The sequence below is a fragment of the Lineus longissimus genome, chromosome 3 (assembly GCF_910592395.1).
Source record: "Lineus longissimus chromosome 3, tnLinLong1.2, whole genome shotgun sequence".
In the NCBI taxonomy this organism is placed as follows: Eukaryota; Metazoa; Nemertea; class Pilidiophora; order Heteronemertea; family Lineidae; genus Lineus; species Lineus longissimus.
The window spans coordinates 8,121,309-8,136,417 of NC_088310.1; the positions used below are offsets into that span (position 1 = coordinate 8,121,309).

The 15,109-nt window shown below is 41.2% G+C and overlaps 1 protein-coding gene across 1 annotated transcript; it reads left to right on the forward strand.

The window, feature by feature from the left end:
• The first annotated feature begins 7,298 nt into the window (after positions 1 to 7,298).
• LOC135484758 (tyrosyl-DNA phosphodiesterase 1-like) lies at positions 7,299 to 14,577 on the forward strand. The gene is made up of 13 exons (XM_064766434.1): positions 7,299 to 7,366; positions 7,738 to 8,635; positions 8,998 to 9,162; positions 9,371 to 9,414; positions 9,818 to 10,005; positions 10,183 to 10,275; positions 10,646 to 10,810; positions 11,019 to 11,097; positions 11,349 to 11,528; positions 11,826 to 11,941; positions 12,411 to 12,621; positions 13,452 to 13,557; positions 13,955 to 14,577. Exons 2-13 carry the CDS (start codon positions 7,789 to 7,791, stop codon positions 14,029 to 14,031), a joined length of 2,271 nt encoding a protein of 756 aa, XP_064622504.1. The 5' UTR covers positions 7,299 to 7,366; positions 7,738 to 7,788; the 3' UTR covers positions 14,032 to 14,577.
• The last annotated feature ends 532 nt before the right edge of the window (positions 14,578 to 15,109 follow it).

Below are 15,109 nucleotides of genomic sequence, written 5' to 3' on the forward strand. Positions count from 1 at the left end.
CAATACTTGGTCGGGTCCAATTCTTCTAGATGTGTGTAACCACTGTCGATGATGTAGCGCTTAGAGTGTTAGACCGTGGTTCGGCTGGTCACGGTATACTACAGAATGAGGAGGTGCACAGAAGGGAATTCGAAAACTAGTCATCTTGGTTACCTAGATCCGAAAACTTAATTTGTCCCTTCAAATCACAGCCGGCACAGTGAGCAACGGCAGAATGGATTCCAAGAGAATCGACCCGAACTTAAGAACAAATCCGCCATGTAGCTGACATCATTGGCGCCGAAAAACTATTTCTTTTGACCCTGTTGACCTCGATTCTCAAAACTTTTTCAAAAAGTCCATTCAAACGTAAAATCAACTGCAAGCATTATCTTTTATATCACTGAGGTATATAAATACGATATATTGAGAAAAATATGTACAACTATCGAAATATAAGATTACTTGGAACTATTTCGGCGAATCACTCTGCCACCTGCGCGAACTAGTCACAATTGCGGCGCATTTTCAATATGGCGACGATTTGAATGGTATTAGAGGGATGTCATCTAGTCATGGATCACCTGGCTCGTTGATAACAGGCAAATAAAATCTCCACGTGAACATGAAAGCCTTGACGGTATAGCGCTTAGAGCGTTCGACCGTGGTTCGGCTGGTCACGGGTTCGACTCCCGTTGAATCTGCCACATTTTTTTCTCTTTTTTTCTTCATTATCTTGTTATCTATTCATTCGTGTTCATGTTATTATTTTCATTATTATCATTGTCATTATTATATCTTGAAGAAAACCACCGAAACAAACCTTTTCAAACTGCAGCACGCACTGGTTCCGTGCGTTCGAGTACTTCCGAGGATGATTCGTATCGGCAGCAAGATTTCTCGAGGCTACATTGGGGTGGAAAAGTATTTCTGCCAGACCGTGACTTCTCCAATCAGAATTAGTTAAAGGGCATTCTGAGATTCAGGCTTTTTATACTCCTTCGTCATATCGAGAGGGGGAGTAGATTAAAAACCATTGCTGCCAGGATGTTTAAAGGGGATCGCCGTTCATTCACATATATTTACTGGAGTACCGGTCCGGAAGTGGAGTGTATCATTTTCATTCAAGCGACGACCAATGTATACGGGTAGACGGCGTGAGCCTTTAAAAAATCACCAACTGCAATAAAGATCTCACCAAAACAGAATGTAACTGTTGGCCTTAGATTTGCAAGACATATCCAAACCACCTCACAACACTTGCAAAATCATTATTAGAGAAAATAAGTATGCTACAGAATGAGGAGGTGCACGGAAGGGAATTCGGAAACTAGTCATCTTGGTTACCTAGATCCGAAAACCTAATTTGTCCCTTCAAATGACAGCCGGCACAGTGAGCAACGGCAGAATGGATTCCAAGAGAATCGACCCGAACTTAAGAACAAATCCGCCATGTCACTGACATCATTGGCGCCGAAAAACTATTTCTTTTGACCCTGTTGACCTCGATTCTCAAAACTTTTTCAAAAAGTCCATTCAAACGTAAAATCAACTGCAAGCATTATCTTTTATATCACTGAGGTATATAAATACGATATATTGAGAAAAATATGTACAACTATCGAAATATAAGATTACTTGGAACTATTTCGGCGAATCACTCTGCCACCTGCGCGAACTAGTCACAATTGCGGCGCGTTTTCAATATGGCGACGATTTGAATGGTATTAGAGGGATGTCATCTTGTCATGGATCACCTGGCTCGTTGATAACAGGCAAATAAAATCTCCACGTGAATATGAAAGCCTTGACGGTTTAGCGCTTAGAGTGTTCGACCGTGGTTTGGCTGGTCACGGGTTCGACTCCCGTTGAATCTGCCACATTTTTTTCTCTTTTTTTCTTCATTATCTTGTTATCTAATTCATTCGTGTTCATGTTATTATTTTCATTATTATCATTGTCATTATTATATCTGGAAGAAAACCACCGAAACAAACCTTTTCAAACTGCAGCACGCACTGGTTCCGTGCGTTCGAGTACTTCCGAGAATGATTCGTATCGGCAGCAAGATTTCTCGAGGCTACATTGGGGTGGAAAAGTATTTCTGTCAGACCGTGACTTCTCCAATCAGAATTAGTTAAAGGGCATTCTGAGATTCAGGCTTTTTATACTCCTTCGTCATATCGAGAGGGGGAGTAGATTAAAAACCATTGCTAAGGGGATCGCCGTTCATTCACATATATTTACTGGAGTACCGGTCCGGAAGTGGAGTGTATCATTTTCATTCAAGCGACGACCAATGTATACGGGCAGACGGCGTGAGCCTTTAGAAAATCACCAACTGCAATAAAGATCTCACCAAAACAGAATGTAACTGTTGGCCTTATATTTGCAAGACATATCCAAACCACCTCACAACACTTGCAAAATCATTATTAGAGAAAATAAGTATGCTACAGAATGAGGAGGTGCACGGAAGGGAATTCGAAAACTAGTCATCTTGGTTACCTAGATCCGAAAACCTAATTTGTCCCTTCAAATGACAGCCGGCACAGTGAGCAACGGCAGAATGGATTCCAAGAGAATCGACCCGAACTTAAGAACAAATCCGCCATGTAGCTGACATCATTGGCGCCGAAAAACTATTTCTTTTGACCCTGTTGACCTCGATTCTCAAAACTTTTTCAAAAAGTCCATTCAAACGTAAAATCAACTGCAAGCATTATCTTTTATATCACTGAGGTATATAAATACGATATATTGAGAAAAATATGTACAACTATCGAAATATAAGATTACTTGGAACTATTTCGGCGAATCACTCTGCCACCTGCGCGAACTAGTCACAATTGCGGCGCATTTTCAATATGGCGACGATTTGAATGGTATTAGAGGGATGTCATCTAGTCATGGATCACCTGGCTCGTTGATAACAGGCAAATAAAATCTCCACGTGAACATGAAAGCCTTGACGGTATAGCGCTTAGAGCGTTCGACCGTGGTTCGGCTGGTCACGGGTTCGACTCCCGTTGAATCTGCCACATTTTTTTCTCTTTTTTTCTTCATTATCTTGTTATCTATTCATTCGTGTTCATGTTATTATTTTCATTATTATCATTGTCATTATTATATCTTGAAGAAAACCACCGAAACAAACCTTTTCAAACTGCAGCACGCACTGGTTCCGTGCGTTCGAGTACTTCCGAGGATGATTCGTATCGGCAGCAAGATTTCTCGAGGCTACATTGGGGTGGAAAAGTATTTCTGCCAGACCGTGACTTCTCCAATCAGAATTAGTTAAAGGGCATTCTGAGATTCAGGCTTTTTATACTCCTTCGTCATATCGAGAGGGGGAGTAGATTAAAAACCATTGCTGCCAGGATGTTTAAAGGGGATCGCCGTTCATTCACATATATTTACTGGAGTACCGGTCCGGAAGTGGAGTGTATCATTTTCATTCAAGCGACGACCAATGTATACGGGTAGACGGCGTGAGCCTTTAAAAAATCACCAACTGCAATAAAGATCTCACCAAAACAGAATGTAACTGTTGGCCTTAGATTTGCAAGACATATCCAAACCACCTCACAACACTTGCAAAATCATTATTAGAGAAAATAAGTATGCTACAGAATGAGGAGGTGCACGGAAGGGAATTCGGAAACTAGTCATCTTGGTTACCTAGATCCGAAAACCTAATTTGTCCCTTCAAATGACAGCCGGCACAGTGAGCAACGGCAGAATGGATTCCAAGAGAATCGACCCGAACTTAAGAACAAATCCGCCATGTCACTGACATCATTGGCGCCGAAAAACTATTTCTTTTGACCCTGTTGACCTCGATTCTCAAAACTTTTTCAAAAAGTCCATTCAAACGTAAAATCAACTGCAAGCATTATCTTTTATATCACTGAGGTATATAAATACGATATATTGAGAAAAATATGTACAACTATCGAAATATAAGATTACTTGGAACTATTTCGGCGAATCACTCTGCCACCTACGCGAACTAGTCACAATTGCGGCGCGTTTTCAATATGGCGACGATTTGAATGGTATTAGAGGGATGTCATCTTGTCATGGATCACCTGGCTCGTTGATAACAGGCAAATAAAATCTCCACGTGAATATGAAAGCCTTGACGGTTTAGCGCTTAGAGTGTTCGACCGTGGTTTGGCTGGTCACGGGTTCGACTCCCGTTGAATCTGCCACATTTTTTTCTCTTTTTTTCTTCATTATCTTGTTATCTAATTCATTCGTGTTCATGTTATTATTTTCATTATTATCATTGTCATTATTATATCTGGAAGAAAACCACCGAAACAAACCTTTTCAAACTGCAGCACGCACTGGTTCCGTGCGTTCGAGTACTTCCGAGAATGATTCGTATCGGCAGCAAGATTTCTCGAGGCTACATTGGGGTGGAAAAGTATTTCTGTCAGACCGTGACTTCTCCAATCAGAATTAGTTAAAGGGCATTCTGAGATTCAGGCTTTTTATACTCCTTCGTCATATCGAGAGGGGGAGTAGATTAAAAACCATTGCTAAGGGGATCGCCGTTCATTCACATATATTTACTGGAGTACCGGTCCGGAAGTGGAGTGTATCATTTTCATTCAAGCGACGACCAATGTATACGGGCAGACGGCGTGAGCCTTTAGAAAATCACCAACTGCAATAAAGATCTCACCAAAACAGAATGTAACTGTTGGCCTTATATTTGCAAGACATATCCAAACCACCTCACAACACTTGCAAAATCATTATTAGAGAAAATAAGTATGCTACAGAATGAGGAGGTGCACGGAAGGGAATTCGAAAACTAGTCATCTTGGTTACCTAGATCCGAAAACCTAATTTGTCCCTTCAAATGACAGCCGGCACAGTGAGCAACGGCAGAATGGATTCCAAGAGAATCGACCCGAACTTAAGAACAAATCCGCCATGTAGCTGACATCATTGGCGCCGAAAAACTATTTCTTTTGACCCTGTTGACCTCGATTCTCAAAACTTTTTCAAAAAGTCCATTCAAACGTAAAATCAACTGCAAGCATTATCTTTTATATCACTGAGGTATATAAATACGATATATTGAGAAAAATATGTACAACTATCGAAATATAAGATTACTTGGAACTATTTCGGCGAATCACTCTGCCACCTGCGCGAACTAGTCACAATTGCGGCGCATTTTCAATATGGCGACGATTTGAATGGTATTAGAGGGATGTCATCTAGTCATGGATCACCTGGCTCGTTGATAACAGGCAAATAAAATCTCCACGTGAACATGAAAGCCTTGACGGTATAGCGCTTAGAGCGTTCGACCGTGGTTCGGCTGGTCACGGGTTCGACTCCCGTTGAATCTGCCACATTTTTTTCTCTTTTTTTCTTCATTATCTTGTTATCTATTCATTCGTGTTCATGTTATTATTTTCATTATTATCATTGTCATTATTATATCTTGAAGAAAACCACCGAAACAAACCTTTTCAAACTGCAGCACGCACTGGTTCCGTGCGTTCGAGTACTTCCGAGGATGATTCGTATCGGCAGCAAGATTTCTCGAGGCTACATTGGGGTGGAAAAGTATTTCTGCCAGACCGTGACTTCTCCAATCAGAATTAGTTAAAGGGCATTCTGAGATTCAGGCTTTTTATACTCCTTCGTCATATCGAGAGGGGGAGTAGATTAAAAACCATTGCTGCCAGGATGTTTAAAGGGGATCGCCGTTCATTCACATATATTTACTGGAGTACCGGTCCGGAAGTGGAGTGTATCATTTTCATTCAAGCGACGACCAATGTATACGGGTAGACGGCGTGAGCCTTTAAAAAATCACCAACTGCAATAAAGATCTCACCAAAACAGAATGTAACTGTTGGCCTTAGATTTGCAAGACATATCCAAACCACCTCACAACACTTGCAAAATCATTATTAGAGAAAATAAGTATGCTACAGAATGAGGAGGTGCACGGAAGGGAATTCGAAAACTAGTCATCTTGGTTACCTAGATCCGAAAACCTAATTTGTCCCTTCAAATGACAGCCGGCACAGTGAGCAACGGCAGAATGGATTCCAAGAGAATCGACCCGAACTTAAGAACAAATCCGCCATGTCGCTGACATCATTGGCGCCGAAAAACTATTTCTTTTGACCCTGTTGACCTCGATTCTCAAAACGTTTTCAAAAAGTCCATTCAAACGTAAAATCAACTGCAAGCATTATCTTTTATATCACTGAGGTATATAAATACGATATATTGAGAAAAATATGTACAACTATCGAAATATAAGATTACTTGGAACTATTTCGGCGAATCACTCTGCCACCTGCGCGAACTAGTCACAATTGCGGCGCGTTTTCAATATGGCGACGATTTGAATGGTATTAGAGGGATGTCATCTAGTCATGGATCACCTGGCTCGTTGATAACAGGCAAATAAAATCCCCATGTGAACATGAAAGCCTTGACGGTTGCATTGCATAATAATTCTACCAGCAAATCTTCTACACACTGGATGGAAGCATGATCGAGTAGGGGCCTACGTCTGATGAGAAGAGACAGCTTCAACATCACCATGTTAGAGGTTACTCCCGATGCTTGGTTCCTGCTACAGACATGCAGAAGTTGATTTCTTCGAAGTGTCCGATGAGACAACCTGATATCTGCTTCACAGAGATCTTCCAAAGTTCCTGTGAAGAGCTTCCCTTCCAATAAAGGGTTCTGTTGGGAACCAAAAAATGCCTTTCTAAAGGCCACCCCAAATAATTAAAAAGAGATCAATCGTACCGATGCAAGCTTGTAGTAGTATGGCCTGTTGTCACTTTAAAATTTGAATTCCCCGCGGCGCTGATTGAAGCGACATCTTTTATCCATTTGAAAACTATTTCTCAACCGGCAAATTTCCCGCTGATTAAAGGAGGGATGAGGGAAACGAGGTACACTCCGGACGCCCCCCCCCCCCCCCAAGATAAATAAAATGAAATCAGGCTGCCTCGGGAGCCTATAGAGAGGAGGCCGATTCAACTGCGTCCGGAGTGTAGCTTCTTAAATCAGGAGTGTGCCATAAAAGTGAGGGGGGAACTGTTTGTTGGATGAATGTAAGAGTTGATGCCCTCCGCTCTGCCTAGAAATATCCCTAATGCTAATCGCTGGAAACACAACATTAGCAGTGTCCAGTGTCCTTGAGCAGTGTCAGGCCCGCGAGCGCGCCCGAAGGCGAACCCTCTGACCGCTGGTAATCCAATAAACGCCACCAGCTGGTTATCATGCGAGAAAGGGTTAATCAACTGTCGCGACATCTACCAGGAGAAAGTGTAACTACTGCTTTCTCAATTTCTGCTATCTCAACAAAATCGTCTTGTTCTTCGTAATCACGGTAAATATGTTAACCATTTTCAGGCAGTCATGTCTCTTTAGCAATGTTTCATAAGCCACATGGCTGTCAATGTCTATAACGGTGTAGATCTTCTGCCTGCAGTGATTTTGTAAAGTTGTATCTGTGTGTACATTTGTAGTGTATCAACAATGTATCTGCTTATACAGGGTGTCCTAAAAAAAGCTGGCCAAGAGCTAAGGTATTCAAAATATAGTCAGTTAGTAATGTGCCTTTGTTTGAGCTCTTTTCAGAGAAATTTTGGAGATTTGAAGGATACCACAGTGTTCTATTAAAATGCTTTTAAAAAAATCGGTTGGACCAATTTTTTTAAATGTCCAATATAGTATCAAAGTCCCTATTTCTAATTTTAGGTGTTTTAACTTGGAAGAACAGCACATCAGAGAGCAGACGGAAGTCGCATCATGTCGGATGACTCGGATGTGACCCTTGACCCTGACCAGGATTCTGATAGGACCGTTGGACCAAGTGATGAGGAAGAAGACGGTGCATCCAATGCCGTGACGTCTGCCTCCAAGCCTGACGTCTGCTCATTAAAGCAACCACTTCAAAAGAGAAAGTCCTTACCGTATCAGTTCAAGAAAACGAGCAGTAGTGTTCATACGATATCAGACAGTGGAAGTGATGAGGAACCTCCGCGTAAAGCGACATCAGCATCAAGACCCTCTCAAAACCTAAAGCCCTCTCCAAAGCCAAAACTCTCTCCTAAGTCAAGTAGCAGTTCCAGACAAAGTTACAGCTCAAATAGGTCGTTGCTTCTGATATCGGACAGTGTCGATGAATCTCCAAGAAAATCTGACGGGAAGAAACCTATATCAACAAACAAGTCAACGCTCTCTCCAAAACAAAGTGTTGCTAAGAAGTCTATTCAATTGGTTTCTGACAGTGATAGTGATGACACCAAACGAAATGCCCCAGAGAAATCTTCAAAGAGGAGTCTATCTCTTGCTAAGAAACCGCCCAGTGGAGATGACGTCAGGAATTCGCTGCGAGGAGCTAGACCAAGTCCCGCTAAAAAACAGGACAGTGGTGGTACGTCTAAGAACACACTGAGTAAGACAAACTCGACCCCAAAACAAGACAGTAGAAATCGATCCAATATCTCGATTCCAATTCCCGGATCTTCCAAGAGAGCAAGAGAGGTTGATGTGCCATTGTCCTCAAGTCAGGTCGACCCCAGGCCAGTGTGTCCTTATGGTGACAAATGTTATCGGAAGAATCCAGAGCATAGGAAAGAGTTCAGACATATTGGTGAGTATTTTAAGTTTTCTCTTTACAACATTTTATTGGCCCAATCTGAAACCCTTTGCATCTATGTAAATTAAAATACAAAAGTGCTAAGAGCAGTTTCTTGTATTCATGTCATAAAAGACTTATTTTGCTATGCAGGTGATAAGGGCTTAAGATAAAGATACTCTAAGTCTAAGAAAGCTCCTTGTCCTTTGGTAACTGGTATGAACCTTATGCTTTTCATTGTCTGGTTCGCCCCTTAGAATACTAGCCAGTGTCTTTTTCTAAGAGGAACAATAGAGTACATGTACATGTATAGTATGTTTACAAATGGACAGGTTCACTTTGCACAAACTACCTTTCTCTTAACTTTCTTCCCACAGATAGTGTAAGGGCATCCCCTCCTCCAAAGAAGAAACCAAAAATCGATGTCCCAAATATGGATGTGACTGAAAAGTACAAGAACGGCCGACCATTTAACTTTTTCCTGACCACAGTCCATGGAATAGAAAAAGAATACAATGCTAAACTCGCTTTTGGAATTAAAGGTACTTTACTTGTCCATTCAGTACTGTTGACGCATCACCTTGAACTCCTTGACTTGAGCTGGAAGACTGAGCTAGTATAAGACTCAGGTTCATCCCCGAGGTGAACCAGTTCTGTCTCACGATGATCATGGCAAGAGAAGTCTAAGTTCCACCTTCCCCTATCAGAAACCTATTACTTCACATAACTAATGGTTCGTATGAATTTCAGACATCCTCTCACCTAAGATGGGATCATTAGAAGCTTCAGTTCAGGTATGTAATGTAGAATCTCAATATTGAGGAGACCCTCGGGACGGACAAATGGTGTCCTTAATAAAGATGTGTCCTGATTAGAGAGGTCGGATTGAAAGGAAACAACCAATTTGGGACCAAAAGAAGTGTCCTTAAAAGAGAGCATGTCCTTAATAGAGAGATGTCGGCTAAGGGAGATTCCATTGTAATTTTGTCTGTTCTCTACTCATTATAAACCTTAGTATTTGTTGAAGGGACTGGCAAGACTGATGAATGATAAAAGATGTTGCACTATTCAGCTTTTCAGGTTATAAGACAGTTTGTAACAAATGCAACTAAAATGCTGCTGCATAACTGATGGGTGAGGAATAATAAGTGAAAGAGAGGGAAGGAATATTGACAATTCCAACAATTTTCGTTCCAGTTCAACTACATGACGGACATTCCGTGGCTGGTGCAACAATATCCTGCAGAGTTCCGCACTAAACCTCTCCTCATAGTCCATGGTGAACAGAGGCAGAGTAAGGCTGCCATCGACCTCGAAGCGTCCAGGTTCTCACATATCAAGCTCTGTCAGGCAAAGCTGGAGATTATGTATGGAACACATCACACGTAAGTTGAGGCATGATGTCGGGCTACTCTTACGGTCATGGACTTGTTCAGGAGCATAGCTAGCGAGGGGGGGGCAAGGGAAAATAAGAACAGAACTCATATTCGACATAAATACCACACAGAATACATGCAGATGTAGTTGCATTCGTGTTTGAGTTTGTCCTCGTATCCTTTCAGGAAGATGATGCTCCTACTCTATAAGGAAGGCCTACGAGTTGTCATTCACACGTCTAATCTGATACAGCAAGATTGGCATCAGAAGACTCAAGGGTAAGATGAAGTATTTTGTGACTTTACAAATAGTCTTTACTGCAATAGTGTTAATGATGATTGATACACATGGAAACATCGCTTTTAGCTTTCCCTTGCAGTCAATGTTCCCCAACAGATGTTTCCTGATGTAAGAAGTCTAGGTAGATGATTTTTTTTTGCTTGGGGCATAACTCTACAGTTAACTTCAGGCAAGTCTAGAGTGGGCCATTAAATAGGGCCAATGCTTGAACCATCAGCGTCTATGATGTCTCTACTGAGGTACCAGATTGGTTCGGACTGAGATTTTTTCTCATACAACAGACAGGGCATAGATTTATTCTGTAAAAATCATGCTTCCCATTATTCAAGCTCTTCCCCTTTTTTACAGTATTTGGATCTCCCCGCTCTTCCCCAAGCTGTCTAACCCATCTGACAAAGGAGACTCCATTACCATGTTCAAACATGATTTGCTGCAGTACCTAGGAGCTTACGGCTCCAACAGACTAACTGAGTGGGAGAAGCACATTCGGGAACATGACATGTCGAAAGCAAAGTAAGGTCATTTGCAGTTCCTTGTATAGTGCAGGGGCAGGGGGACAAATGAAGAACAGCATTTGTCAGTTCCTCTCTATTGGGGACAGGGAATTTGGACTCAGATAGGTTTTTTTATAATAATTGATCACTGTTATCAGAACACCTCTCTATTAAGTGCCCTTGATGAAGAAGTTCTGCTGTATAATTCAGTGTTTCTTTTCTTCAAGGGTATACATCATTGGTTCTATCCCCGGCAGACATCGAGGAGATGCTAAATCAAGATACGGTCATTTGAAGCTAAGACAGGTGGGTGCTGAACATGTCATCGAAATATTGAACCAACAACCATAAACCCAGCTTTCGTACAGTTAAAAGTACAAAATATTCCATGGATTGAGACTGTCTTTCGTAACAGATGAACAATTTTGAACACGCAACTCCATGTTAGTTACATTATAACGACTTGATGGCTTGGGTTACTTTCTTATTTTAAGGCCAGAGATCTCGGACCGAGACAAGTAGAGAGTTCATTTCATTGTGTTCTGTTGCACTTGCAGGTGCTACAACGGAAGGGCCCACAGTCTAGAGATGTTCATGGGTGGCCAGTGGTTGGTCAGTTCTCTAGTATAGGCTCTATGGGTGCCAACAAAGAGAATTGGTTGTGTGGCGAGTGGTTACAGAGCCTTGGAGCTGGGCAGGGCGATTCAACAGGTCTAGGCCACCCAAAGCTGCAACTGGTAATATCATCGACTGTCTTATCTTATCATATTCTTTTAATCTGTGTGCACTATCACAGCTAGTATGTTGGTCTTTCACCAAAGTAAGGTTCAACACCATAACCTGGTGTCTATAGTCTGTTTAAAGTTAAAGGTTTGGGTTTGGGTTTATAGTCTGATATCGACTACGATATAGGTACGACTTTGCCCATTTATCCTGGTCTGTCCCAAAACCTTTCAGTAGACCTCAGGTGAACAGCTTAGCCAGCGCTATATGAATATTTCCTTATGTGAACTTTCTTGAACCGTGTCTTGCAGATCTACCCAAGCAAGGACAATGTGAGGCTAAGCCTTGAAGGCTACCCTGCTGGTGGTTCCCTCCCTTACAGTATCAAGACTGCCCAAAAACAAACATTCCTCCATGCTTTCTTCCAGTAAGTTCTACATAAGTCCTCCCAATTGCGAAAAATTTCAAAATCTCATAACCTGTTTATGGGAGAGAGTTAATTCAATTGAGCAGGTTTGGCATGCTAAAAAGTGCCAATTCCTGTTTTGAGGACCAAGCAAATGTACTCCAGCTCACGACTGTTAGAACGCTATGGAACTATTGAAACGCTAGCCTGTGTCAAGTGACGAATCTACACAATACACATGCCATATTTGGAAACAAAAATGGACAACTGAAAATGTTCACACGCCAGACTGAAATATAGGTCTGCCATAGTGATGTGGTCAAGATCAATGAAGGGACTGCAATCTATTTTACTTACATCTAAAGGATGACCTGAAATGAATATGAAACACAACATTGACAAACATTCAACCAGTAAAGGCAAGCTTCTCGATTGTTTTATGAACCATTTGATTCTTTAATCAGTGCTAACGAAAAGTATGTTTTTCTAGTGTCTGGAAATCTGCTGTGCGAGGTCGAAGCCAGGCATCCCCTCACATCAAGACGTACAGTCGGATGTCACCCAATGGGGATGACCTGGCGTGGTTCCTGGTGACCAGTGCCAATCTTTCCAAGGCAGCGTGGGGTGCACTGGAGAAGAGTGGCTCGCAGCTGATGATCAGATCATATGAACTGGGGGTACTGTTTCTTCCAGATCACTTTGTAAGTAGAGGAACATTAGTTCATGCAGGGGGAGGAAGGGGTGTGTGTGCAGGGCTCATGTTCGCATTAACATTTTTGGGCCTGTGGAAGAGGCTCCACTTCCCTATGTATAAAAATGATGTGCATTCGATATACTCGAATATGCAATTTTTTTGACAATCTCCCTCTGCTAATGGGTGATTTATTGGTGGGAATTTCAATGAATGGCTGGGCAAATGTAAAGAAAACAATTATTTATTCATTCAACAAGGCTAACAAATAACAGTTTATATTTACACAAACGTTTCAGGCAGTGATTGTACTAACAAATAACATGCAACTAATTTACAAGGACAGTGAAGAGTGATTGTTTTTAAACCTTGAGATCAATGAAAACCAAAACTTTTTCTGAATATCTGTCAACATGAACTTATCATCAAAGGTGAACTGACTATTTCGATGTTTTGCAATTTGATATCATAATATGATAAACAGGACAATAAAAAATGTCACTGTAGAAATTGCAGCGTTCGTAATTCATACAAACAAGGTCATCATCCAGGAAAAAAATTATGTCATTCCCAGTGACGATCTCATGCCGGGCAACTTGCATGAATAATGACTTCCGCGGTGACATTTGTTATCATGTTCTTTAGTATCATTATGATATCAAATTACAAAACGTTGAAAATGTCAGTTCATCTTTAAGTGATACATAGCTATTTACAATAATTTTAATGTAAATGCAATCAAATGCAGTTTCAATTAAATTTTTTAATTTCTGTGCCAATCATTTCAGAATTGATTTCGAGTATATCTCATCAATATTTAACAACTTCTGTACTTTCCAGGGTGACAAAACGTTCAAGACTTTGAAAAATGTTGACGACTACTTTCCCGGGAGTAGCACGTTCCCCGTTCCCTATGACCTGCCTCCTCAGCCTTACACAAGACAAGGTAAGTTTTGCCGGAGTTCTCTCAGAATCCGTGTTGGTAACTGACCAATTGGTAGCTGCGCCTCACTCTGGGCAGAATTAAGGGGCAGACAAGAGGTCTATTTGGGTTTGTGCATCTGGTCAAGAATCAGAGGAAACTCTCACCTTCAATAGGAATGAGATGATTGAGTAGTCTGCTTATGCCAATGAACTAAGGCAAAAAGTCTGAGATTCTTTTCCAGTGAAAATCATTGATTTGCACTCACTTGTAAAAAAATGCCTCTAAAATATCTATTTTTGGTCCAATTTTGATCAATACTAAGATCCAGAGAGAGTTGAGACAGAAATCTGTCCATAACAGCTATCAAGTTTAGTGTTTAGTGAGAGGAAATTTGACAACCTTGCTTCTTACTTTGCAGACAAACCGTGGATCTGGGACATTCCGTACACTGACCTGCCAGACACCAACGGAAATGCCTGGTGTCCCCCCTCGTGACACCTTAAGAGACTTGCTCCAACACGGAGCACGCATAATCAGTTTAATAACGATTGGACTTTTGGGATAATACTAATACACTGCCAGGTGAAGCAGATTTTTGGTGCTGTTCGATTCGTTGTGTGATGTGATTTCGTGGTTTGACTGTAATGTGAGGGTGTTTGATACTCAAAGACTCTTTGCAAGACATCAATCAATAGTGTGTAGTCATTTCAATGAAGTGCAGTGACTTTAATTCAACAAGCCAATATGGATGCATCCTTTGATAAAGTGTGCCTTGACATGAATTGGGCCCAGGTGCTCAATCAGCCTAAGAGATCAACGCCAGCATTAAGCTAAAGTAGACGTTATCTCCTTCAATGAATTTCATTTACAATAGTAGCATTAGGACTTAATGCTAATGTTACTGCTGATAACGATCGAGCAACTGGACCCTGCAATTTATATTGACCAAATCAACATGCTGTTATGAATGTGCAAATGTATCATGCAGGATTCTGTACGTGAATTTGTTTTGAAAATCATATACATCTGTTATTAAATGTTGGTCAGAAAACACACTTCCTACCTATTGTCTGTTACTTTAGCTGCCTGTAAGTGTTTGAAAGTATGATTGAAAACAATGCCAACTATTAACCCCACCCCCTCATCGATAGTTCATCGCACCTTTTGACACAGCCTGTCATGTGTGAACATTTTAAGCCTGTCTGGTTTAGCCATCCTAAGTACGATGCAGTACACGTCAAAAGAAACCAGTCAAGTGCACAATGCGTCAACAATATTTACATCTAATCAATGATTCATGATGTGAGGAAAAACAGGACAAAATGTCAGACAGACATTCGGTCAAATCGGCTGTTTCCTTCATCAAGGGAAACATCTAATTCTGACATACTGAGGTAACTAGCTTTGCTATTTCTCTATAGCCCAGCCCAGAGTGCTGATAAGCAGCCACAAAAGAATGTCCTTTTGGATAGTAGTCCGTATCAATTTGTATGGCTTAAACAGTGACAAGAAACTGTCCTGAGAGACACACCTGAGTTCGATAGATCCACTTTCATTTGTTCTGGTTTCGATG

Bases quoted from the DNA above. Each gene is read 5' to 3' on its own strand.
- LOC135484758 (XM_064766434.1), top strand. From the start codon at position 7,789: ATGTCGGATGACTCGGATGTGACCCTTGACCCTGACCAGGATTCTGAT. The intron at 10,006-10,182 runs GTAAGTTGAGGC...GTATCCTTTCAG, and splicing joins ATGTATGGAACACATCACAC to GAAGATGATGCTCCTACTCT. The intron at 13,558-13,954 runs GTAAGTTTTGCC...CTTACTTTGCAG, and splicing joins TCAGCCTTACACAAGACAAG to ACAAACCGTGGATCTGGGAC.